Source organism: Dermacentor silvarum, chromosome 1 (genome assembly GCF_013339745.2).
Source record: "Dermacentor silvarum isolate Dsil-2018 chromosome 1, BIME_Dsil_1.4, whole genome shotgun sequence".
In the NCBI taxonomy this organism is placed as follows: domain Eukaryota; kingdom Metazoa; phylum Arthropoda; class Arachnida; order Ixodida; family Ixodidae; genus Dermacentor; species Dermacentor silvarum.
In genome coordinates, this window is record NC_051154.1 from 367,980,085 (window position 1) to 368,008,051 (window position 27,967).

At 47.0% G+C, this 27,967-nt stretch overlaps 2 protein-coding genes across 2 annotated transcripts; both read right to left on the minus strand.

Moving 5' to 3' along the window:
• Positions 1 to 15,216: 15,216 nt before the first annotated feature.
• Positions 15,217 to 16,152, minus strand: LOC125942408 (uncharacterized). Its single transcript, XM_049660562.1, has one exon. It carries the CDS (start codon positions 16,150 to 16,152, stop codon positions 15,217 to 15,219), a length of 936 nt encoding a protein of 311 aa, XP_049516519.1.
• Positions 16,153 to 16,436: 284 nt separating this feature from the next.
• LOC119437450 (uncharacterized) lies at positions 16,437 to 18,574 on the minus strand. Its single transcript, XM_037704475.2, has 2 exons — positions 16,772 to 18,574; positions 16,437 to 16,672 (listed from the first exon to the last, which is right to left on the minus strand). Exons 1-2 carry the CDS (start codon positions 17,547 to 17,549, stop codon positions 16,476 to 16,478), a joined length of 975 nt encoding a protein of 324 aa, XP_037560403.2. The 5' UTR covers positions 17,550 to 18,574; the 3' UTR covers positions 16,437 to 16,475.
• Positions 18,575 to 27,967: the final 9,393 nt, after the last annotated feature.

Below are 27,967 nucleotides of genomic sequence, written 5' to 3' on the forward strand. Positions count from 1 at the left end.
GAATTTTAAACAAACGTATCCAAGATTTTTTTTTGGGGGGGGGGGCTGTTGCAAATGGGCAATTTACCATACGGCTTAAGTCAGCTTTCTGTCTTTAGTACCCCTTTAAAGGGGGCGATGCGTAATGGGCAGGGTTCGGCAGCATGGTCATTGCGTTACTTTTTAATTGTGAGTGCAGTTACCAGACTGTCATATACTCCACCTCTTGAGAAACTAAGCCTGAATGCTTTTGTACTAATGCTGTAATAGTATAATTTAGGGCGCTCTGAGGCTTACCATATGACTTCAAGGTCGATGACCTTATTTTATGGGAAATAATAAATCTGAAATGTAATGTCAGTGCTCCTCTAGTAGTATAGATTGACTGTGATTTATTAAATTTTATTAAAATTTTTTTTTTTCAATACATCTACAACACCAGCCCGCAGAAACAATGACGCTTGTATGTGGGACAGGTCAGCCCGAGAAGTTGTGCAACACACCTCGGAAACGTTACAACTTGTAGAATGATCAGCAGAAAGAAGCTTTCTCTACAGGAAAATAGCGAGCATATTTCATTCAGGCATTCATATCTTCACACACAATTCTATATTTCAAACAATCGTAGGGTACAGTCATCCATTGAAACCAAGATCGAGTTAGAGCAAGCCATATCGTAATTCTCGTTTTTGCTATGTAATCCTCAACCCCACAGTCACAGAATTACAGAACTTGCATCCCTATAATATGAATGCTGAACAGAGTACGATGTTCAGAATCAAACACATACAAAAAAACATCAAAAATTGAGACATTGGAACAATAAAAGGCAGCGCAAGTTCATTGTGTAAGCTTCACCTAATATATAGGTGCATTAAGCTTTGCTGCCAATCTGCCATAACGATCAATGTTTTAAAACATACATACCGCCCCTACTGCTCCCCAAGGAAAATCAGTGATGTTATTTTGAAGATAGACTGCTGTAAGGCACGATGAGAAAGGTATAATCCGGCACAAAAAAAGCAAGGAAAGATTTTAGTAAGCACCAATAGAAAAACACCTCACTTCATTCCCCATAAGTGTGCGGTACGGCTGCTTTACTTCAACATGTGTGTATCTACGGCAGTGCATGCTTTACAGAACTATAGTGCAATGTGCTTCAGTTTTGACTATATTGGCGTTAATTACACCCATGCCGTTAATTTTACCTACTCTGCAACTAATTCTCACTTCTTTGTCTCGTTGAGACCTACACTTTGATACATCTTGCGACTCGCTACAACGCTTTCGAGGACAAAGGGCCCTTTTTTTTCTGGAAGTGGTTACAAGATATCTAAATCCGAGATGAGCCAAACCCGTGAGATGTCAGCTAAGAAGACCTTGTCTTCAAATTCGAAATGGTGGAACATATTTTAGTATTTCAACTTATGCAGTGCGAAATCTAAGCAGCGTACTAATTCTCATCAAGTGATTCATTTGCTGAGAGTGATCAAGGTCGTGGCACACCACGGAAGGGTACATGTCATGATGTCCTGTAGCGCACCCAGGATCTCTGTCAAGGGGGGTTGAATTTTTGTGGTGGAGAGGAGGGGGTAAGCAAGCACTTTGCATATTATGCAATTACCTTGCTTTAGCCAGAGGAATCCAAAAGCAAATAAAATGCCTAATAATTATAATAATATAATGACACCAAGGATGATGACAATGTTTATTTTTTCAGTGCTTTACTCAAAGAAATTTAAAAGGGAATGAACAATACAAGACAGTGATGGAGTGTTTTTGTTATTCAAGAAAATTCGACCTCAAGCCACCTCCTAAATTGTAATGACAATGTGAACAGAGCACTGACGGTACACGTTGGATTGGTGGGGCTGGACGCGTGGGGGGGTAACTCTGCCTCAGGGGGAGGTTACAACACCCGAACCCCCCCTCCCCCCGTCGGTGCGGCACTGTGTCAGTCCTTCATATGCCAGTGGTGTTGTCGTATTAATACCTAGTACGTATACTGGTGTTCCCCAGATTTGTAAGTATTACTGTTAGCCGTCATTATACATCTATAACAACTGCTGAAACGAATGAGAACTTATGAAAGTTGGGTTAAATGTTGGTTACATGTTGGCACACGCTGCTGCTTCGAAGTGCAGAAACTATCTGAACACGGGGGGGGGGGGGGGGGAGGTTTGGAGTAGGAAGAAGCGCATATTACTGCTACGCTTTAACGAGTGCGACTCAATGCCTGAATCTGAACGTCTGCGATGTGGGAGGGAGCTCCACCACTGGAATGACTGGCGCTGCAGTTGGCGTGACGTGGCATGAAAGATCACGTGCGAAAATCTGCCGCGTCGACAAAACTATGGAGTGACCTAGAATACTGAGAGAGTGCCCAAAGCACCGGCTTCTGCGTGAGGCTTTTGCGGGAAACTGCTGTGCCGGACCCGTGGGCTTTCTGCGCTCGGGAAGCGAGGGGTGTCTGCTACGCGCTAGAGTTGTTTTGCGTTCAGTTTGTACACAAGACACTTGCAGCCTATTTAACTTCAATGCTGTGGTACTGCATAGAACCTACCCATCTTTAAGCGTTGTCTTAGTGCAGGGTGTTGCGAAGTCTGAGGGTCCGAGTGGCCACGAAGGTTCCATGGGTGGTGTCGTGCCGGGAAAGGAGATACCCAGAGAGTTGAGAAAAGTGTTTTATATACATATGTATCATACATATGTACACCCGTGAGCAAAAGTATACGGACCAGGGGTTGAGCTATAAAGCCGATTTTTTCCTCTAGCTGTGAACGCAACTGGAAATTGAGGACTGCAGTCCAAACTTGGCATTGCAAACTTTTCAGTATACTCTGCAATTCAAGTTTGTGCTTGTTAATTGCGAAGATATTCAGTTTTTTCGGCGACCCTCTGGTCCGTATAATTTTGCTCACGGGTGTACCAGTAGCGTACCCAGGATGTCTGCCAGGGGGGTTGACAGTTTGCCAATACCATCTATTGTGAGGGCGAGGCTGGGGCGAGATGCTTGAGGCTGGGCATGAAGGCAGTAACGTCGACGCAGGTTGACGTCTTTATTAATGTTGGCAAGGCATACAGAACAATACAAGGGCTAACGCGCGCCAGCGCGACGCAACACAACAGTCCTACATGGCAGCAGGGCAGACTCTCTCTCAGCTCTGCTCTCCAAGCTAAAGGCGGGAAAGCAGGGGAGAATGCCAGACAGGTGTTGCCATCTGTCGGGCGACTGGCGAAGTGGACGTGGGAGTCTCGGAGGCACCTCACATCCGGCCCCACTTTTATGATCAAAGTCCTCTGATTACATTGGTCAACTAAGGCTCGGCAAAGGGGAGAAAATGCTAGATAGACATGGACAACAGGCAATGTATGGCAATACTAGGCAAGAATGGCGAGGCAGGAAAACAGAGGCATATGACAGGCAAATAGCAACAGACGAGGCAAGGCAATAAATGTTTTACATGGATTAAAGTCAAAATTGCGATGACAAACTCTAAAGAAATTGCAACAGGCACAAGCACAGCACTTTCAAAAGTCCACTTCATAGTCCTGAAGATGGGTGGGCGGTCTACGCTGTCTGACTGGGCACTGAGCGTTCAGTGGCAAAGCAGATGCAGTTTCTGAGCTACGTGACACACTGCTGGTTGATTGCTGCAGGCTGGACGGTTCGCACTGCTGAGGGCACGAGGGCGAATCTTGTTCAGAGGACGAAGACAAAGTTGATGCTGTGTCTTCCAGGTACTTCACAGGCAGTGGCGGCACATAACGTTTCAGTTGTGAAACGTGCACTGTTCTTGGCTGAGCAGAGTGCCTGGTGGATGGACTTGAAACCTGGATGGCCCTAAATGTGGCAGGCGTAAGACGTTCTGCTAGGCGGTAGATGTCTCTGAAGCGAGGGGACAGTTTCTCAAGCCCTTGAAGCACAGGTTGTTGGCGACGGACCCACACAAAATCAACACTGAATGTATGCGGACGATGCATTCTGTCATAGATGAGCTTCCTGCGATCTTGAGCGTCTTCGCAGTTAGCCATGGCCTCAGTACGATGTGCTTGGACATCCAGAAGACGCTCTGTGAGCGAGGAGTTGCTCACTGGCCGGTAGCGTTCCGCTGGTAGCCTTGGGATGTACCCGTAGAGTAGCTCAAATGGACTGAAGCCAGTGCTTGTATTGAGTGTGGTACTTACAGCGAATGCTGCTTCCTCTAACTTAGTTACCCATGATGGCCGATTTTCTGGGGAGGCCTTGCGGAGGACAGATAATAATGAGCCGTTGCTGCTCACACAACTAGAGAAGAAAAAGAAAAAGTACAGCACTAGCAATGCAAAAAGACAGGCAAGTCGACACGGACTTCGGCTGTACGGCACGGCATCGGGCACTAAGTCTATGCAATGTTCCACACCTTGGAAATGGCTGATGTCCTCCTCATCACGAGCAAATGTGAGATGATCTGAAAGGGTCGTAGATAGAGCTACTTGCTGCATCTCTGATAAGTCCTTTGCCACAAAAGCGGGAGGACGATCAGGATGAATCGTTATGGCTACTGTACCTTCTGGTGCAACAGTGGCTTGTTCTGGCTGGCTTTTGCACAAAGGCTTCCAAAGGGGCTGCATTCCTGGGAGAGGTGCTTCTTGGAGACCGCCTGAACATGGCACTTCAGTACATTGTGCTAGGAAAGACTGCCGAGGAATTACTGCGCATGAGGCACGTGGATACAGCTTCTGGTGTGCATGAATGACTGTACCAGAGGCCAGATGGTGGATTTCAGCTGGATTTGGAGGCTCGAATACAAGTCTTGTATTGCTGGCACGAAACCAATCTTCACCCAGTATAACTGGCAAGACATTATTGCTGATGACAGCGGCTTCCACTAGAGCTGTTATGGGGCCCACTGTAATTTTCAGGCAGACCGTGCCTTCGGGATGCACACTTGATCCACCAACAACCGTTAGGGGCTCGCGTGTCCAGGGCATCAGTGGAAGATTCTTGATGGCAGACTTGGTCACTATAGTTATCTTGGACCCTGTGTCCGGGAAGGCGTCGTAGGGGCCCAAGAGTGCAATGTCAGCTGTAAAGAAGGAACACTCCAGATGGGAGCCATGGACGTCGCCCAAAGAGCTTGTGTGCAATGCAGGGGCTGCTGCATGAAGTGATGTTGAAGCTGTGGCTGGCTGCTGTGTGACAGTCTCTTGCTTTGTTGGGCACTTTGATGCTAGGTGGCCCTTTTCATGACACTTGAAGCAAACAGCTTCGCTCAATGACTGTCCTGGGCGAAATGCAGGGACACCATAACGCTGTGACAGAGCCGAGTACTGAGCTTCCTGTTCAGCAGGCGGTAGATCTGCTATGCGACGGCTATGTGGAGGACTGGCAGGGCGAGACGGGGGCACACGGCTTTTCTTGAAACTGCTGACTGTTGGAGGTGTCGTTGAAGGCATTAACGACGCAGAAGAGACTTGTCTGGAAGGCGTAGTCCCGTTATTTTGACTGCGAAGAGTCTGCTCAGGACGATCAGCCCGGTTGCTTGCGATCTGCATATGTTGCATTGCCCTGTCAAGCTGGGTGCATATATCAATGAAGCTGGTTATTGATGATGGGCGTTGCGCTACTATGCTTGTTGCGGTTCCCGCGCACTGAATGCCGTGCAGGAGATATTCCACCTTCTGAGGCTCCGTCAGTGGCGCTGGACATTTCTCGATTACTCGAAGCTTTGCATAGGCATAGTCTCGAAGTGACTGAGAGCTGGACTGTACATGGGACATAATTTGCTGCTGCCATTGCAGTAGAGTCAGCTCGTCGGCGAATGCGTCCAGGAAAGCTTTACGCCACGTATCCCTAGTCGGGAAATGCGCGCCAAGAGTCAGGTGCCAGTTTTTCGCAGTGCCTCTCAACTTGCTTGCGGCGATGAGGCGGGTTGTTTCTGGCGACCACGAAGTGAGCTGCTGCGTTCGTTGAATCTCCTGAATCCACAAACGCGCACTTTGCTTGTGGCAGTTCTCGAACAATGGCAGTGTAGACGATACGTCGGGCATGGTTGTCACTTGTAGCTGTGGCAAGGAAGGGGCCTGGTACTGCGGTGACATTGGCGAAAATGGCGTTCCAAATGGTGGCTGGGGGTACCGTGGAGCCGTTACAAAGCTGGGTGTTGTTACAAAAGGCTGCGGTTCCTGTGGCGGCGAAAAAACTTCATGCGCTGGCATGGCTGTGGCGTCGCAAACGAGCGGCGGCGTGGGGTAGGACCACTGTGGCGGTGGGACGTACGAGGCGGGCGCATACACTTGCGAGGTTGCATCTGGTATTGCTTGACAAACCGTCGGAGTCAGGAGCGAGGCATGAAACTGCACTCTGGTCGAGGGGACTGGCGCTGAGGCCGGTCTCGGTGCTTTCGGAATCGCTGCACGAGCTTCCTCCAGGCACGCTGTCAAACGTTGAATCAGGTCGTCTCTTGACCCGGTAGCGTCGATTCCGCGGCGAATGAGCTCGGATTGCAGAAACTCAGTGCTGAAGCATGCGACGGTGGCAGCGTCGACTTCGGCCCAATTCAATCCCGGCATGGCGCTTACTTGGCGTGAGCAGGGAGGTAGACAATGGCGGCTACTAAGCGGGCTTGGCGGGAGCGGCGGCACGGCGTGAGCGAACGGCGAGGCGAGACTCTTTGTCGACTGCGCCAAATGTGAGGGCGAGGCTGGGGCGAGATGCTTGAGGCTGGGCATGAAGGCAGTAACGTCGACGCCGGTCGACGTCTTTATTAATGTTGGCAAGGCATACAGAACAATACAAGGGCTAACGCGCGCCAGCGCGACGCAACACAACAGTCCTACATGGCAGCAGGGCAGACTCTCTCTCAGCTCTGCTCTCCAAGCTAAAGGCGGGAAAGCAGGGGAGAACGCCAGACAGGTGTTGCCATCTGTCGGGCGACTGGCGAAGTGGACGTGGGAGTCTCGGAGGCACCTCACACTATATAGCAGTAATTTCAATTTCTTCACGGGAAATTGTCGAAAAATTTGCTTTTTGTGAGTGTGCAGACGATTGCGCGTCTTACATCTTAGTTGCAGTACTGAAATGCGCAAGGAAAGAAAAGAAACAAAAGAGGGGGATTAAGTCGGCCTCAGAGGGGGGGGGGGGTTACAACCCCCGAACCCCCCCCCCCGTCGGTGCGCCACTGGGGTGTACATATGTATTTTAAAACAAGGTCTCCATGGTGATCCGAGCTTACTACGTGTTAAGTCGTTGCATGTCCGAGCGACCCTCACAACACAAGTGCCGCTTTTTAATGCAGCTAATTTCCCCCTTTCACTCGTTGAGGGAGTTCACTGTAGTTCTTTTAGGCCAATCACAATCTTCGATCAGTCCATAAGATCCCGCCCATAATGTGGCACCGTTGCCCGCCGGGCTACGCCTTCAGTGTCACCTGATCGCCTCCGCACACCATGCAACAGGTGTTAACTTGTGAACACGGTGTAAGAAATACTTCAGGTGTTGACACTCAGCCCAACGGCCCTGAGCCGCAGCACCCCTGAGCCGCAGCGTCATTGTCGGCACTGGGTCCTGTCGTAGTCTGGGCGGGCGCTGGTGCTTCCCGGAAACACCCCAAAAGCGACGTTGTCGCTTGAGCGCCGCACGAGGCTGATGACTCATTGGAGCCTGGGGTCCCAGAACTCGTCTCGCCCATCAGCTCTGGGCGGTCGAACAACCGGAGGCACACGAGACCTAATTGCTCATTCATTCGCCGACGCTGAAGTAGTCGCCAGCTCCTTGGCCTTGAGAAAACGAAGCGTGAACAGCACTTCCCAGCTGCATGTCTGCCGGTGAAGCATCCTTTGTCCCGAGGGACCGCCAGGCATGACAAGGTGCAGCAAGATAATGCAAAAATCATGTGTCGAACGGCATCAGCGCAGTCTAGTTCCAGTGCTAGAGTTCGGGAACGGTAATGTGGGAACTGTGCATGCATAGAAACGCACAAAATGAAGTCACCCAGGCAAGGAGAAAACGAAAACAAGATTATTCGCACGGGTAGCAGGCAAAAGGGTGATGCATGCAAGAATTGAGAGTAACAAAAGAAGTAAATTATTCGTGCAGTCAACCGCAATAATTACGTTCAGTGGCAGCTTGGCTTACTACTACGAGCTTTTCTCTAACCTATAACAGCACCGGTAACAGGAGAAAAAGGAGAAAGAAAAGAGCTTGCTGTGCAATAGGTTATATAAACGTGCAGGGCGGTCGAAGAAAAGAAAAGTGGTTAGAGATTGAGGAGCAGTTAAATAGAGAACAAATGGGTGTGCACGCGTTTACAGAAACGCACCTTAGACACTTAGAAGAGAAACCAATGATTGAGAATTACGTTTGGGAAGGGTGCAACCGAACCAAATCAGAAAGAAAGGGAGGGGGAGTTGAAATGCTCATACATCAGGGGGCCAAGTGGGAAAGAGTATATTCAAAGTGTCAAGAGCATCTTTGGCTATCAGGCACAGTCAGTGGGAAAAAAACTTGGCAGGGAGTTTGGTATTTATGGACAGGGAAAAATTGCAAAGAAAAGAATCATGAGTTAGTGAAATGCCTAAGTGCGGATATTAAGAGTTTTGGGATGGAGGGCAAAATTATTCTGTTGGGTGACACGAATGCCAACATACAGGATCTAGATGGTTATACCGACAACAACGGGAGAATAATGCTAGATCTCTGTGAGCAACATGCCCTCGTTATCGTGAACACGGGGCCAAAATGTGATGCCCAGTTCACATGGGAAGGCGGAAATAGACAATCGACCATCGATTACTGTCTGATGACACAAGGAATTTATGATAAGTCGAAAGAAATGGTCATTGACGAGGAAGGGGATAGCAGCGTAGGGAGTGACCATAAACGCATCATTTTGAAAATGGGATATGTAGTTGGGAAAGAGAGCAAGGAATGAAGAAAGACCAGTCCAAATTTGAAAGATGAACAAATAGCAAATATAGCCACAATAGTCGAGAAAGAACTCTACAAATGGCCAAGCAAGGAGTGGGAATATGGTGAGCTTGTAAGTGTAATGACGAAAGAAATGAGGAAAGAGAAGCAACATGCTTGTTGGAAAGGAAAAAGGAAGCCGAAAAGCTGGTGGAACAGGGAGATACGGGAGGCGATCAACGAACGAAAGAAAGCATCACGAGAACACAGACAGGCAAAAAATTCACAGCTGCCGCAGGATGAAATAGACAGAAAATGGGAAATATACCGTGGGAAAAAACCATGGTGTAAATATTAGTTCAAGCAAAGATTAAAGGTTAAAGTGAACGTTGGTTGTCTGAAATGCGTGAGAAAAAGAAGGCCGCACCTAGAATATTTTGGAACCACATTAACGTATTCGTCAGGAAGTTGGGAACAGTACAGCAACATATCCTTGACGAAGATTGAAATAAACTGGAAGGGAACGCAGCATTAAAGTATGCTCGAAAAATAACAGCCGAATGATTTCAAGGCAATGGCGAGGTGGTTTCTGAGGAAAAAGAGAGAATGAACGAAAACCGGACGGAAAAGGAGTTGGTGCTGAGTAATTTCAACTGGAAGAAAGCTGAAGAGAAAATTACTAAACGCACAGCCGCATGTTTAGACGAGGTTCCCGTTAGACTGATTAATGAGCTAGGACCAAAAAGTAAGAAAGCTCTGTTGAAAGCAGTAGCAAAATGCTTACAACATAGGCGAATACCAGACAGACAGAGACAAAGTAGGATAAAATTAATTTAAAAAGGTAAGGGGAAAAAGATAAAATTCACTCTTATCCACCGCTGACCATTACATCGGTAATATAGAGGTTAGAAATGCAGGTGATTAAATTGAAGCTGCAAGCATGGGCAGAGAATAATGGCATATTGGGAGAACTTCAGAATGGTTTCAGAATCGGTAGGTGGCTGGATAACTTATTTGTCCTTACTCAGTGTATTGAAATATCCAGAAAAGAAAGGAGACTGCTATATGTGACTTTTCTAGACATTACCGGAGCGTATGACAACGTAGATCGCAGCATTTTGTGGAATATTCTAGAAGGGGAAGGTATGGGCAACGACTGTATTCACCTGTTGAGAGAGATTTACCGAGAAAATACTGTTTGCGTTGAATGGGAAGGGATGACGAGCGATTATAAAGTTGATATCAATAAGGGACTGAGACAGGGTTGCCATTTATCCCCGCTGCTGTTTATGATGTACGTGGTAGGGATGGAAAGACTGCTAGAAGGCATCAATATCGGGTTTAACCTCTCATACAAACAAGCTGGCAAAATAGTTGAGCAGCAGCTGCCAGGTTTATTTTATGCGGACGATATTGTGTTGCTTGTTAACAAGCAAAGTGATACGCAACGTCTGGCTGATATCTGTGGAGAAGAATGTGAGAAGTTAGGATTAAAATTTAGCGTTAATAAATCAGGTGTTATGGTATTCAATGAAAACAGTGAACAGACAGTGTTGATTCAGGGCCAGGAAATACCTCGGGTAAGAGAATACAAATACCTTGGTATATGGATAAACGAAGGCGATAGATATCTGGAGACACAGGAGAAAACAACAGCAAAAGGACAGAGAAATGCGGCCATAATGAAACACAGAGCACTATGGGGATACAATAGGCACGAGGTTCTCCGGGGTATGTGGAAAGGTGTAATGGTTCCAGGGCTTACATTTGGAAATGCGGTTGTTTGCTTGAAGTCAGGGGTACAATCAGGACTCGATAGCAATCAAAGGTCAGTGGGACGCCTCGCGTTGGGCGCCCACGGGAAGACTATTAATGAAGCTGTGCAGGGTGATATGGGCTGGACAAATTTTGAAGCAAGGGAGGCTCAGAGTAAAATTGATTTTGAAGAACGACTGAGGAAAATTTAACAAAGTAGATGGGGTGCAAGAGTGTTCAGGTATTTGTACAGGCAAAACATTGACTCACAGTGGAGGAAAAGAACTAGGAAGCTTACCAGCAAATATGTGACCGGTATGGCCAGCAACACGGCAACAGAGAACGGTAAAGGCGAAGTGAAAGAGGCTGAGATAAGGTTATGGGTGGCGGCAATGGAAAAGAAACCCGCTATGACTAACCACCTCAAAGGAAATCAGGAAAGAAACAGCTTATGAAAACTCAAAGGGAAGCTCCTTACTTTTCGAAGCAAGATCAGGATAACGCGCAGTTATAAAGCGAAGTACACCAAGGACGAAGCCGCGTGTGCTTGCTGTGGTAAAGCTACAGAAACGGTGGAACATGTTTTATTGGAATGGAAGAAATCTACCGAGCTGCAAGTCTAGGCTCCTCTGACCTCCTCGAAGTCCTTGGGCTCAGAGATAGCACGGGCAAAGTAAACATGTCAGCTGTAGAAATTATTAAGAGGCGGTTGGAGGTTAGGGGGCAGAAAAATAGGGAGACCACAAACAACGGAGACGTACAGAAGCAGTTCCCAGTAATGGTTCAAAAAGGTTGATGCCTGGAATTCTTTGTATTTGTGTGTTTCTCAAAAATAAAGGTAGGACATTAGGCAAAATAATAAAAAAGAGCTTGGTGGCGCAACCCACCACCCCGTTTCAAAGGGGACGCTCATAGCATCCATCCATCCATCCATCCATGACATTCGGATCATACTAAGCCGTTATCTCTGATTAGCTCCTTGTCTATCCATGTCAAACCATTATGAACTGTCATCAAAAGACTCCGGCAGCATGGATAGATCAAACGTACTCGTAAGTTTGAAGCCGAGAAGGCGGACAGAAAGGCTAGGCGTGCAGAGGTTATGCGCCAGAAACAGGCCTAGGATTCGGAATATTGTGCGAGAAAGGTGGAGCGATGTGACAGAAGCGGCCGGCCTGAGGATCCCGAGTATCGAGCGAGGGAGGCAGAGGCCAAGCGGCAGAAGCGGGCCGAAGCGAAGCGTCAGAGGTGGAGTGAGGACGCCGAACTGCGCGCCCGTGAAGCCGAAGTGAGGTGACAGCAGCGACAGGACGATCCAGAGGCGTGTTTCTATTGGCGCCCAAGCCCAGCGCTCTGCTGCTGGCGCCGCCATGCGCCGCTCGTGCGCACCATGTTTCTAGGTACTTTCTTTCGCCGAGTGCCGAGGCGCTAAGCCACACGCTATCAGTCTAGGTATTTGGTTTTACGCCCCTAAGAACTAGGAACACGCTCTGTGCCTGGGTGTGACTGTTTTCACAACAAATCCGTGCAGGGGCTGGGCCTCGCTAGAGAGGCTAGAAGGTTTGACTAGTGTTGTGAACGCGCCGGCGCTGAGGAAATTATTTACAATGACGGTCCACAGATGGCGCTGCAGATGGCTGGCGGTACATCACAGACGTTATTAGGGATAACTTCGGCACGAGAAAAAGCACAGTTCAGACAACAGATCCAGCAACAGCAGAGAGGCCAGAGAGATCAAAATTTAGCATAGAAAGCTTTTATTGGAAAAAGGCAGCAGAAAATGTCCCTAACAACACGGCAGCAGGACCCGATGAAATCCCAATACAGCTAATAAAAAACCTCGGTCCAAAAAGCAAGGCACTGCTGACTAATGCCATAGAGCAAGTGATTAGAACAAAGAAAATTCCCGTTGGATGGCGTGAAAGCAAGATGAATCTCATCTACAAAGGCAAAGGAGATAAGGATAAGACGAGCTCGTACAGGCCAGTTACAGTAACGTCGGTGATATATAGAATGGCAATGCAAGCCATAAAATTAGAACTGTCGAAGTGGGTGGAGAAAAACGATTTATTGGGGGAACTACAGAATGGGTTCAGGCCAGGCAGACGCTTAGAAGACAATAGGTTTGTACTAACTCAGTGCATAGAGATTTCAGTAGCTCAGAAAAGACCTTTATGGATAGCATTTCTAGATATTAAAGGAGCTTATGACAACGTAGATAGGGAATTGTGGGATATTCTTCAATACGAAGGCATAGATGACGATTTCGTGGAGCTGCTGAGGGAGATATATAGAGACAACCAAGTACAAGTGGTATGGGAAGGTAGAAAAGGAAACGAAATGGTGGAAATTCACCGAGGATTGAAGCAAGGATGCCCTCTGTCACCATTGTTGTTCACGCTTTACGTCAAGGGTAGAGAAAGACGACTGGAAAACAGCGAATTAGGTTTTGATTTATCCTACATGCGTAATGGACAAATGGTGCAACAGAAGGTCCCCGGACTGATGTACGCAGACGACATTGTGCTACTAGCGGACAATAAAAAAGATTTACAGATACTTGCGAATATCTGTGGGAATGCAGCGACAAATCTAGGCCTTAAGTTTAGCACAAAGAAATCAGGAATTATGATCTTTAATGAACACACGAGTAACTTCGTGGTGTCAATTCAACAGCAAGTACTACCCATAGTGAAGCAATATAAGTACCTCGGCGTGCACATAAACGAAGGAAAGAATTACTCAAACAACCACCAAAATAATGTGAAAATAAAGTGGAAGCGGAATGCAGCAATAATGAAATACAGAGCACTGTGGGGCCTCAATAAGTATGAGGTGGTGCGTGGAATCTGGAAAGGAGTAATGGTGCCAGCGCTAACATTCGCAAATGCCATTATATGCTTAAAATCAGATATATTGGCGGCTTTGGAAGTTAACCAAAGATCAGTAGGCCGGTTGGCTTTGGGAGCCCACGGTAATACCACAAATGAGGCAGTGCAGGTTGACATGGGTTGGGCCTCTTTTGAAGTCAGAGAAGCACAGAGCAAAATTAGTTTTGAAGGAACATGGATGAAAATAAATGGGCGGCTAAAGTGCACAAGTATCTCTACATGAAAAGCGTAGACACAGAATGGAGGAAGAGGTCAAGGAAGTTGGCAACCAAGTACAGGATAATCGAAACTGCAAATAGACAACCAGGAGTCATCAGAAAGAAAGTGAGAGAAATAGAGACCGTGAATTGGATGCAAAGAATGGAAACAAAAAGGACAATGGAGATTTACAAGAATGAGAAGAAAGAAATTCGAAGGGAAAATCTGTACGATAACACAAAGGGCAGTGCCTTGCTATTTGAGGCTCGAGCCGGTTGCCTAAGGACGAAAACATATCGGAACAAATATTCGGAACTAGATGAGACATGTGCATGCTGCAGTAAAGATCCAGAAACCACTCAGCACATCCTGATGGAATGCGACGGGATCTACCCAGCGAGAACCGTAGGTAACGTGCAACTCCCAGAAGCGCTTGTTTTCAAAGAGGAAGGAAACATAAACAGATCAGCCGTAGAGATCAGCAAGAGACGATTGGAGTACTGGTGGAAAAAAAGCAGGGAAAGGATGGATAAGACCTGATCTCTTAAAATCATAGGCAGCGGCACAAGGTAAACTTTTGAAAAAGAAAAATAATAATGAGAGGTATACAAAAAGGCTACATAAGGAACATGTATAGTATACCTGATTAAATCAAGCAGGCTAGGTGACTATTTGTCGCCGTCCCGTTTCAAAGGGGATGCCAAAAAATCATCATCATCACGGGTGTCGCGCGCGCTTCAGTCCACTTGAGCAATGTCTGCAATGCGTTTCTCGTGCAACACATTTTGCCATAACGCCTGCGATCGTCGTTGGGCTAGTGCACAAAGCACAATACAAGGATAAACATGTTCTGCGCTGTTAGTGGCATCGTTCACCAGCGGTATTCTCGGTCGAGCATCTTCGAAGCTACTGCATTAAGCGAACGCCGATTCCGGAGCTACCAGTCAGTTTTTAGCTCTTCCTACTTACAGTATAGGGCCAACTTTGTGCTAATAAACGCTGTATTCATTTTTTATTACTCTGCTTGAAGATAACTCACACGCACGCAGCACGCACACACACACAAAATACAACTCGAGTGAGCGAAAGTGTCTCCGAAAATGCGGCATCAGCTTTGGAAGGCATCGCCATGAATGGTAATTAGGTCGCGAAGACACAGTAATGAAATCGCATGACTAAGGGAACAAAACACACGAGTGAAATGTTTATTGACATGAATTCACACTGCTGCAGCTATAGGTGATTACTGGCACCGCCTCATTTTGAGCAGCTTCTGCTTCTCGCGATGTGAAGATTTGTCCTTATTAATGGCCTTCGTTAAAAAGTGCAGCCTCGTCAAGGCATAAAACTTAATCACATCTCTCGTGACTGCACGCCCGTGTTCACTGCAGCCAACTTCTTGGAGTTCATGCTCCTGTAGGAAATGCAGAAAAGAGACCATGCTTCCAGCGTGCAGCTCATTTCTGCTAAAGAACACGGTAAATGCATTCTCCAGCTTTATTATTAAAGCTTCAAGGCGTTTTGAAGGGTACAACAAGCCCCATGGTCGAAGTTCCTGGTCAGCGAGGCGTTCTCATTTGCATCAGCCTGTAGAGGCAAAATAGCCATAGTAGATGCACATGCAGGGCACGGGAATCTTTTAAGTTGCTTCCTGACAACATAGCCAGCGACATAGAAAATGAGCCTGCTGTCACTTTTCTTTTCGACACAGCCTTTGTGGTCAAGTATGCTGCTGTGTTCTTCCAGCATGGCTGATGCGTGTGTAAGGTTACCCTCATCTAAGAGCTGATCAATGAGGCTTGCTATTTGTGCAGCCTTTTCTTTGCCCACATCAGATGGCTGCAGAAACGAACTTATGGTCTCAGCTGGCGAGTTTCCATTTCTTGGTGTCTTTGCCAAGTTATAAAATGCAAGATTATTCACTATAACCAAGAAATGCTCAGGGGAGGGGTGATCATTGCAGCCAAATGATTGCCTCACAATGCCAAATATGTTCTCCAATTTGTCCTGGCTCAAATTGGCTCTGAGCAGATATTTGTAATTTAGTGAGGATGTTACATATTTCAGTAGTGACAGTGTACTTGCCAGTGTCACACGAAGTCCGAGGGCAGTCCCTGCACTAAGAAACCCACCCCCATGCTGAGCGGCATATTGTTCCCATTCATCTAAAAAGGTTAAAAATTCTTCTAAGGCGCCGGCGCTTTTCGACTTCGTTCGAAGCCCTTTGGATGGTACTCTAGACGTCATCACAAAAATCAAATGTTCTATCATCTTCACAAACTGCTCTGTTGCTTCTGCAGTACGGAAGATTTTGCTCAACTTGTCCTTGTAAAAAAAGAGTCCTTTCAAAACCTCTTCACTGAATAGCTGAAAGGCTAAATGCACACGCATTTTGTCAAATGCATTTGGCTGCAAATGAGCTAAAGTTAAATGTGGCATAACTTTCAATGTAAGTGAGTCCTTGTCATATTTCCACGCTTCTTTGATAATACCAACGTGTGCATTACCACTTGGTATCTGAACTCCCTTAGAAACAAATGCATTACGTATGCATTTTATGATGTGCGGAAAATCCGAAACAAAATGAAGGCTTCTTGATTTGTCCACAAGATGGGGAACCTTGCACTTGATTTCCTGGGATGAGGCTGGAATGAGGGAATGATGAAAATGCAGTTTGAATAACAGAAGCAATGTGTGGTAATAATGCCAGAGGTTAGGAACTTGTTAATAGCTAAAGAAAGTTAGTGAATAAAACGCTGTTATTAAGTGAAATGCCTACCTTTGATGCCAAATAGCTTCCAGAGGGAGCGATTCCACGAAGCACCATCACTGGTCCAAAATTCGACAAAGAGTCCTGCCTTTTCAGCTAAGATAGTGGCTTCCAGCAAAATTTTTGATAGCACAGGTGCCTTAACATTTCCGCGGGCAGCAAATACACTAAGTATTTGTGTCCACTTTCCTGCGAAGATGAAGCATTGTATGGTGAGCAACATAGAAAATAGTTAGTGAAAAATATGCAGTGCTTGAACAGTGCACCCTTTAGGTTTGAATCACCCACCTTGAAATGGCTGGAACATGACGACGAAGCCATGGTCACTTGTTGCTGTGCTCGTGCTATCCTCCGTAAATGGACCAAGGTCCACAAAGCCAGTGAGCTCGCCGGAGGGTTTCACACTGATATTTTCTGAAAGCTTGATTTCGCCAAACACAAGTCCACCGTGAAGACTAAACTTGTCCATGTTCAGAGTCTTCTCCCGCAGAGCTGCAAGCACAGTAGTATTGAAGCCAAATGCACCTTTGAACCTCGGCATATGCTTATCCAGGCAAGTCTTGCTAGGCAGTGCCATTATCTCGTGCCGCCTGACATGCTCATATAGCTTTGGGCTTTGCATACGCATAAGTATGCATTCCAAGATCCACAGCTTGTCATACAGCATGCCACGGCTTGACTTCCTGCGGGCTGCTTCAAAGCAAGTTTTCACAGCAAGGCGCTGTTTTGGTGGAAGCCCGCTGATCTTTGTCTCTAAGACAGAGCTTGCAATGGATTCATTGGTCACTCGAAGCTCTGCAACACTTTTCTCAGCGTTTGCCAGCTTTCTTCTGGCCCGCAGCAATTGAAGAGATTTCCTAGCACTTCGCTGTTTGCATGATATTCCAGGTTTTTTCTTAAGCCGATATGACCTATTTAGTGCCAGCTTCTTGGTGTACCTGCACTGCAAACATGGCTTACCATCAGTTGAGGTGCCCAGGCAGTTTTTTGCGAAGTTCTTGCCACCATACTGAACGCACTGCTTTGGGTGGACTGGTTGGATTTCAAAGCCTGGGCAAGGTATCATGCTATCAGCCTTTGTCAATGCCGCCACAGCGTCGTCAACTGTCGTAACCTACACTTCTTCCACCTTTACGCTGCGGCAAAACACAGAGCAACGGTACGCACTCGTCCGCTCAGCCCGAGCATCCTTTGTGCAAGGCGTGAGCTTAAGATGCTTAGTGACATGCACGTTGTCTAACCCAGTGCTGCTGTGCCACCCAAAGCATAACGTTGCTGGGTCATTTGTCAGCACAACTCTGTTGCAGAGCGCAGAAGGGAGTGCAATGTCACTGAACGTATGCGATCTTGCCTCCGGGCCGCTTTCATTCCCGGGTACCTGAGGGTCGCCGTCTTCCACGTTTTTGTTTCCAGCTCTGCGTTTCGGTGCTGGGGCGTAGCTGTGTGCGAGATTCCTTTCTTTTCTCTTTTTCGGGACACACTTGGAAATGTAGGAGGGAGCGTCGGGGAATAGCGTGGGGACGGCGTCCTCACTAAGCGCTGGTCGGTCACGGTCGATCTCAACAAGCTGCCCATTAATGACGTGCTTGAAAGTTCTTTGAATGTAACGATCATCAAAATGACGGGAACACACAACACTTGTCTCGTCCAGCACTTTGTCCTCTCGTTTTATGTTCCTCGCCCATTCTTCTTGACGACGAGCATCCGTCGGAGTACGGAACAGCGAAACCTTTTCAGCAGACGACTTGTATCCACCTTTACACAGCGGCACGAAACACGTCCTGCCTTTCTTCGCAGGCATTTTCCGGAAGATGCAAACATCACATTCACGACACTGTTGAATCGTTGAAAATAAGTATCTCAGGGAAGCAGGAGTGAAGTGAGCGAAGCAGAAACATAGGAGAAAGGTATACGTTCACTCACCACCTAACTAAGCGGCATGCACGCTTCCACTCGTTTAGGCCTGCGACTGCGGCTACTGCGACTCGCCTACAGCACGGAGCGCCACCTACGCCGTCATAGAAACAGGTTTCACGATGGCGGCTGGCAGCGGCGTCTGCTCATGACACTAGCCTAACCTTCTAGCCTCTCTAGCCTCGCCTCGATGATGTATCACCATTTTTTTTGCAAGCGCTGGGTGAACGCGCGTGGCAAAAGCGAAATCCAAGTGGAGTGCGCTGCTGCCACGCAATGACGTCACCAAAAAGAAAGCAGTTTAATACAAGACATGAAATGCTAATATTATTGTTCGGTTGTTAACTATACTATGTCTAGATATATAGAGTATTTTATGTAATGCCGCGTTTTAAAATCGGAAATTACTGTCGGCGCCTACACATGCGTGAACGCAGCAGGGGATGGGATCGCACGAGACGGTCTTTTGATCGCTGTGGTTAATTGTGGCCTTGTGGTGTGTACTGTGTAGTATCAGTGAGTGCGAATAACGTTTCCCTTACGTAGATAATAGTGAAGCTTCAAAGGAACTGCACTGCATCCACAAAACTGCTCCACATGTCGCCTGCTATAGATTGGCGGTTTCGAAGAGTCGTGGTGACACTGTGCCGCCGACTGCATGGTGCCGACGGAGATAATTCTTGTGTTGCAACATGTGTCGTAGATTGTTGCTAGTTTCAGTTGTGACTGCGTCTTCCGATAAAGCCGGATGCCTGTTTAGCCTTCGACACCACGTCGAGACACTGCTCATGAGCTCGAAAACGCAGGATTGCTGCCCGCCGGCGTTGACGATCGATCTTGATTGCATAGACATTTCCAAATGAATTTGCAAAATAGGGGAACTTTATGTCGATGAATAAATTGTTGTGGTTCCTTGTGGTCGTGTTGTGATTACTGTAGCGTTGTGTACTATCAGCGAGTGCGAATAACGTTTTCCTTACGAAGAAATAGTCAAGCTTCGAAGGAACTGCGCTGCATCCACGAAAGGCACCACAGGTCGCCTGCTATGGATTGGCGGTATCGAAAAGTCGTGGTGACACTGCGCCGCCGACAGAATGGTGCCGACAGAGAGAATTCGTGTGTTGCACCATGTGTCGTAGATTGTGGCTAATTTTAGTTGTGACTGCCTCTTCTGATAAAGCCGGATGCCTGTTTGGGCTTGAATGCCACGTCGAAACGCTGCGCACGATCAATTGCTCGAAAATGACGTGGTGCACGTCAGCATTGGCGATCGATGTAGCATGCGTAGACATTCCCTCGCTATTGTTTGGTAACCAAGAGACTTAGCAAAATGAGAGAGCCTTTTGCCGATGAACAAATTTCAGTCATGCATTTCGTGCCCCTTCAAGCACGCAGAAGTCTAGTAATTCGGGAAAGGCTAGGGTCATATATACTGTAGGTTGTGCACAAAACACACGGACGATATGGGGAAGGAAAGGACGACACCACTATCATCCGTGTATTTTGTGCACAACAAACAGTATGAATTGGGACCTGTTCGCCCAGATTTCAGTTCTGGTGTCAGCAAGGGTTCGTGACGAATTTTGAAGTATGTGACATATACAATCACAGTTGAACTGCAGTGTTGGTTGCTATTAGGTTTTCGTGCATTGACACAGAAAATTGCCCATGAGAGAGATAGAGATGCAATGGTCTTTTTTCTGGCGATTTTCATTATATAGCATGCACGAGAATGCAATCGCTTCACCCTGTGCACTTGTATACGTAGATGTGCTACACAATATTTTCTGAGCATGAGGCATCGTACCTTCTGTGTGTTATATCTTCAGTGGATGATGCTGATTCATCATCCATATGTCTTCATTAAATTTGCAGTATCTGGGGTTAATAAACATTTTACACTCGAAAACAGGTCTTGCCTGTTGTACTTCAATAGCGTTAAGAGGTTAAATTAGAAAACCAATACAGATAAGAGATAAACATTGAGGTAGTTTTTGTCATCCTTTTTTTGCACAGTTTTCTTAATTAGCATGCAAGACCAACTAGCTTGATAGTGCTTATAGAGCATGCTTAGCTGCATAGAAAGATTTCAAGTGATTGAGCCCTTTGACGAACTTGTGCTATCAAAACAAGAGGAAAGAAAGTTTCATGTCGAAAGTGACCTCTCTCAATGTAATTAAAAAATAATATTCAGATACTGAATTAACTGCAACATAATCATATATGGTATACATGCAAGTGTTCATTGCAGACCTGTCTGTAATTCACATATTTGCTGCGTGACATAAGCTACCACAATGAGATGGTTACTCATACAGTGGATGTATACACATTGAATACAATCTTAGGGCTATTATGCAGCAGCAGATATGGAGAATCACCTGTGCTATCATTACCTCACACATTTTAACCATATTTCTAAAATGTGTAATCATTAGTAATTTTAAAAAGAAGAAAAGTATAATGTACATCTGGCAGTGTTGCTGTTCATCTTAAAGGAGCCCTGAAACACTTTGCTAACTAATAAAATAGCCTCACTATTAAAGGACGCTTCGAATCCTTCAAGTATTAGTGGATTTATCGCACCGATACATGGCTTTATCTCTCTTTTCATCTTTGCTATGAAGCGGGAATCTACACAGAGAAGCCAAGAGGGCAAAGCCCTGCCCAAAAGTTGAGTGTCTCAGCAGCGAAAGGGCTCACCGTGGCACCTCATGGCGGCCGCCATAGTCTACGCTATGCAGCATGGCACTATCACGGCCGCTGGATAAAAAAAGGTTTTTTTTTTATCCAGCGGCCGTGGCACTATTATCTCCTAGGTCACACGTAGACAGACAGTGCAAAGATGAAATTATCTTTCTGTGTTTACGAGATCTCAGACATGTATATTTTTCATTTATTTAATTCAATATTAGCAATTATGTATTACTGAGATTGTTCTTTCAATCATGAAATCAGCCAATTGTGTTGGGGAGGGTCCAGCTGCTTTCGATGACGCTGCATGACAACATTGCGAAAGCGAGAGCAATCCATTTTTTGCTGTTTTTGGTACAAGATTTTGAATTTCTGACTGCATGCAAAGCAGCGATACTTGGCTCACATGTTGCCAACAGCCTTTACGACAGATCAGCAACATTTTTTACTATGTTCACAAAGTGTTTCATGGCCCCATTTAAATGATCACTTAATCTGGAAGCTTTAAGTCGTCTATTGCATTGCAGTCAGCTCTAACAGTTTCAGGAGTATCTAATAAACATGAAAATTGTCTGCAGGATAATTGCATTGTGCAGTTGTGGTAATGTAAACAGAAAAAATAAAGAATTTCACTATAAAGAATTTGGCAAAAGCTGCAATGAGCAAGCCTGCGTGTTACTGGAAGTATTTCACATAAAAAAGAGGAGGGAGGACTGTGTTAGGGGGCCTTCTGTTTCTAGGTACGCAAAAATATTAGTCCTCGAGGCGTATATAAAATAGTCAAATTCTTTATTTTTTGTTTCTATTTACACCTCCGCGCATGTGCATATCATATGTATATTTCATGACGACGTTGTGGAATAAATTGCTGACACTAGAGCTCATCCCATGTCTACCCTTTCCTTTTGTGTCTGCTTTTTGCACTCTTAAATCATGTCATATATGCACAGATGTGTGCATACTTTGTCAGTTTACAAGGGTTATATCAGCTCATTTGCTGCTACTTTCATTGGGCACACATAGCGTTTGTATATGGCAAACGCTGTGTGTGCCGCATACAAGCGCTATATTGGCAAGTATGCCCACCGAGATAGCGACTAACCCAACAGCAGCCTGCAGGAAGCCACGTGAAACCAGGGAAAGCAGGCAAAGAAAGCTTTACTTCAAAAGTCCAAGGAAATAAGGTTCTAGTCACATCAATGCCTGAACTACGGCAGTCAAGCACATGCACTGCAGGAAGAGCGGATTATGAGCGAAAACATTTGCTTTATTTGATAAATCTAATGAACTAACATTTCTTTGGTGTACATATCAGGTGTACACTTTAACACAACAAGCTTGAGGCTGCTGAAAAATAAAAGTATAAATGTAATCACTGTCCATTAGAAATACGTTTAAACAATAAAATTGCACACCATCAGAAATTATTGAAATAACTAATTCACATGCACAAATGCCTGTCCAATAAAATTTTACTTGTTTGATGTTCATAATTTCATTGTATGTAGAACCTAACAATGACTTTTTATGGAATAATCAGGCTCAACAGAGAGATCATCATCATGAGCCTATTTTTATGGCCACTGCAGGACGAAAGCCTCTCCCACTGACCTCCAATTACCCGTGTCTTGCGTAAGCTGATTCAAACTTGCGCCTGCAAATTTCCTTACTTCAACACTCCACCTAGTTTTCTTCCGTCCTCGACTGCGCTTCCCTTCTCTTGGTATCCATTATATAACTCTAATGGTCTACCGGTTATCCATCCTACGCATCACATGGCCTGCCCAGCTCCACTTTTTCCATTTAATGTCAACTAGAATATCGGCTACGACACCACGGACCCGAGCACATGGGGGTTCGACCCTCCCGCGTCTAACCTTGCGCGGCTTAGCCATGTCCGGGGAAAAGGGGATCCTGGATGTTGAGCCGAAGCCGGGTGTTTGGACCTTTATGGCCCCCGGCGGAGGCAACACACCTATTTGGCCTCGTCTTCACGTAGACGGCACCCCCGAACTGACCCACCCGGGGGAAATCGGTACTTGCCTTTTCCTGTCCCTCTCTCCCTCCAACCTTCGTCTTTCTCTCTCACTTTCCATCTCTCCTGTCTTCTCTTCACTTCCTTTTACTTCCAATTTTTCAGGCAGCAAGGGTTCACCTGGTGTAGTTTATCCAGCCTGGGTCTATTATATTAGGTTATAGTGGCTATGTACAGCTGGCGTCTTCGTTGCCTTCGGGTTTCGTAGCGTCCCCTTGTTGGGCTCCGTGGTGGGCGGCTGGCATAGCTACCGAAATTATAGCAACTTATGTGACTTTTTCGTCGTTCCCCCGACTCCCCGATCGCCCTCTTTCCAAGAGAGGGCGCACCGATGACTCGCTGAAGCTTTTTGTCCAGACCAAAGAAATATACCCGAAGTACCACGTGCTAAGTTGTCAAAACACTGATAAAACTGCAAGAACACTATCACCATTTGTTGTTGCGAAATGCCGTTCTGAGAAACTAGGTCCCGGCTATAAGGTCACAAAAATGGCCAGTGGCAATCTCTTGCTAGAACTAATTGACAAGAATCAGTTCGAGAAACTGTCCGGACTTGCTGAAATTGGCAATACCCCTGTCTCGATGAACCCCCACCGATCTCTCAACAGTTCACGCGGAGTTATATCGGCACAAGATTTCCTTGACTTGAGTGAAACCGAGCTCCTTGAGGGCTGGAAGGAACAGCATGTGACAAATGTCTAAAGAGTTAAGATCAGGTGGGATGACAAAGAGATCCCCACTAAACACTTAATTTTTACGTTTTGTACAAGTACATTGCCAGAATATATTGAAACAGGCTATCTGAAAATCAAACTTAGGCCCTACATTCCAAACCCGCGCCGCTGCTTTAAGTGCCAGCGATTTGGTCACGGCTCTCAAAGCTGCCGGGGCCGTACCACACGTGCAAAGTGTGCGTCGCACGATCATCCTGCCGACAATTGTACTGAAACACTACACTGCGCAAACTGCGACGGGGACCACCCTGCATACTCCTGCTCATGTCCTTCCTGGAAGAGGGAAAAAGAAAACATTTCCTTTCAGGAACCGCGAAAGCGCAGTTCCTTCCTACATATCGCAGGGTATGCAGGTGCGGCGCGTAAGGGGGCAACGCCGCAGCAGACTCCGGCATCGGCCCGGCCCAGAAAGAGTGTGGCCGCGGCTGTGCCACAAGCCCCCCAGGCGACAGCAGCCAGCGCTGCTGCGCCATCTCTTCAGGAGGGCCCATCGACCTCTGCGTTGGTGGCCTCCAAGGCCCTGCTTTCTGAGGCAAGGCCTACCCTGAAAACACCCCGCTCGAATGAGCGGAAGTCCAGCGGCTCCCAGGAGTCGATGGACACAACTACAAGCCAGCTGGCGCTCCCAGCGCCTCGTGAGCGGCGCGAATCTCGCGACCGCTTCCAAGAAAGACAAAACACGGATTACGGGGCCTGGAATTACGCCACCTTGAAAGTAAGCCAACTAGACTCCTCTTGACACACAGCACAAGAACACGAACAATATGGATTCACAAATATTACAGTGGAACGTGAGACGTCTTATGCACAACCTCGATGACGTTAAAGAACTTCTACGCAAATGCAATCCAAAGGTGCTGTGTGTTCAGGAGACACACCTGAAACCAACTCAAGGTAACTTCCTCACGAAATACGCCATTTTCCGAAAAGATCGAGATGACGCACTCGCCTCTGCGGGCTGCGTCGCAATCATAGTGAGCAAAGATGTTGCTTGTCAGCAGTTACTTCTCCGAACTCCTCTTGAGGCAGTTGCAGTCCAAGCGGTGCTCTTTCAGAAGTTGGTCACTATACTTTCCCTATACATCCCTCCCAATTACGAACGCTCGAGATCAGAGTTTCTAAGCTTTATCACTGAACTTCCCCAACCATATATCATTGTTGGAGACATAAATGCCCATAGCAGCCTGTGGGGCGACTCTCGTTGTGACGCGCGAGGGCGCTTAATTGAAAACTTTCTTTTCTCATCTGGCGCGTCCTTGTTAAATAAAAAAGAGCCCATATTCTACAGCGTTGCACACAAAACATACTCATCTATAGATTTAAGCATCGCATCAAATACACTCATGCCATATCTGGAGTGGAATGTTATCCAAAACCCTTATGGGAGTGACCCCTTCCCCATCATTTTAACATTAACAAAAAGTGAAGAAAACTGTCCTGATGTTCCCCAGTGGAAGATTGATTCTGCCGACTGGAAGCAATACAGAGAGCTCACCGACCTAACATGGGATGACATCCGTAATCTTAACATAGACGACGCAGTCGCATATTTCACAGCATTTATTGTGAATATAGCGTCCATATACATCCCAGAAACACAAGGAAAGCATTTGAAATGATGTGTTCCTTGGCGGAACGGTGACTGTAGGGACGCACGAAGAAAGCAAAATAAGGCTTGGGGACGCCTTCGTGACTCTCCAACAACAGAAAATCTCATAAACTTTAAGAAAGTAAAGAGTGAGGGTCGAAGAACGCGCCGCCGTGCTAAAAGGGAAAGCTGGCAAAAATACATATCAGCCATAACCTCTTACACAGACGGAAAGAAAGCCTGGAACCGAGTTAACAAATTAAACGGCCGGCAAACTAATCCTCTGCCATTAGTAAACAACCAGGGAAACACTCTTGAAGACCAGGCTGATTTTCTAGGTGCCCACTTCGAGTACATTTCTAGTTCGGCCCATTACACAGATACATTTTTACGGTACCAGCGGCAAGCAAAGCGATTGCCCCTGGATAGGAAAATAACAAAGAATGAACCTTACAACCGTCCATTCAGCATGGCGGAATTTCAGGCGTCACTGAGTTGCTGTAATAAGATAGTGGCAGGAAGAGACAGAATAGCTTATGACATGATCAAACACTTACACCCTGAAGCCTACAAAACACTTCTCTCGATATTTAACTCCATATTCTGTGGTGGGTACATCCCGGCTGCCTGGAAAGAGGCAATAATAATTCCCATTCTCAAAGAGGGCAAGGACCCCTCTTCGGCCAGCAGTTATAGGCCTATAGCCCTAACAAGTTGCCTGTGCAAACTCTTTGAGAAAATGATTAACCGGCGCCTCATCCATTTTCTTGAAAGTAACAAAATACTAGATACCTTACAGCGCGGCTTCAGGGAAGGTAGATCCACAACAGACCACCTTGTCCGCATCGAGACAAATATCCGGGATGCCTTCGTGCATCCCGGATATTTCATCGGGATGTCGCGGGGGGACCCTCTCCTGCTGTGCTGGTGCCATTTGTTGCCGTGTTGCACGGCCTTTGCCTTTCGCCTGCTCGAAAGCCTGTAACACGCGCGAGATCTGCGCCGGCCTCAGCCAGGATTCGCCTTCACGTAGACCTACGTATTCCAGACCTTCCGAACTCAAGCTAGCCTTCATACGGTCGGCGACGACCAGCTGTATGACCTCGTCTTTTGTATTCCCCTCTCTCGAGTGCAAATTATATTCGAAGTATGTCCCGACAAGTGAAACAAATTGCGCCCATGTTTCATCTTTTCGTTTTGCGGCCGTCTCGAATCATCAAGATACTCGGAAGGAGTAAGCTTGAGTTCATTGAGGACGGCCGCCTTAACCGCGTCGTAATCGCCGCACGCGTCCTCGCCGAGTCCGCGAAGCAAGTACCTGACCCGCTCCATAGGCGCTGGCATTACCAAATGAATGCGACTTTCCGGCGGTACGTCGTACGCAGTGAACACTCTCTCCACCTCATCAAACCGCAGTGGAACGTCCGCATCGCACGGAAGCTTGAGTCCCTTGAGGACTTTCGCGCACTGGATGATAGGGTCTAGGCCTGAGCGCAGTCGATCCCCCGCGTCTCATCTCGAAGGGGTCCGCCTGCCATCCGCTATCTCCAACTCAGCGCGCCGCAGGGCAATTCGTTCCCGCCATTAGAGCTGCATAACTTGCAGTTGAAGCTGCATCTTCTGCAGCTCAAACTGGAGCTCTAGGCGCCGAATTGCCACTTCTGTCGGTTCTGACATTCCGGCACTTTGCTCAAAATTTTCGCCTATACGACTTTCCTCTGTCTCTCTGTTAGGAGAGCTCGCCATTACGTTCCTATTTTTACATACACCACTCTAGCACTTGAGCTACAGCCACCTCAACGAAGCACAAGAAATCCCGCTCACCAGTGCCGCCGTCGATGCCTGCTGCGACCGGTAGAACTGCTGCTGGGGTGTCCACGGCCGTCGTTTGCCGCAAGAGACCTCGATGTGCTGCACACGTGGGGATTTTCCTCGGCTGAAATAATCCCAGGTTCTGGGGGCGTCTGGTGGCCTGATGGTGGCATGATGATCTTCCGCTCAGACGTGATCGATGCGAGTCTCTGCCGAGCTGCGCCAGTAAAGATTCTTTTCTGTAGTGTTGAGGGACGAGGTCCCTATAATGTAGCTCAGCGGGGGTGAAGTATCAGACAGGAAACGTGGTAAAAACTTGAACGAACTGTTCTTACAGAGAGTGCGAAGGGCAGGCCCTCACTCTTCTACACCTAAATGGGAGTTAGAGCCCAGGACGCTGTCAGGACGCACATACGTAGTACGGAGCCTCACCTTTCTACCACTGCGTGGTTACAGCCCAGACTGTCTGTGACGCTCCGTACTGTGGTTATAAAGGAAAAAAATGAAAAACAAAAAATGGGAAAGAGAAAGCAGAAGACCCCAGCAAGAATGGAGTTGTGCTCCCTCTCGCTGCTAGTGCTGGCTGTGCAACGGGCCCACCCGTTTCCCTGCTCGCGGCTCTCGCATTCGGATGCACAGTTGTAGAGGGTGCGTACACTTGACCCCCACTCACCCCGTTGCCAGTAGCGGCCACGGTCGTCAGACAC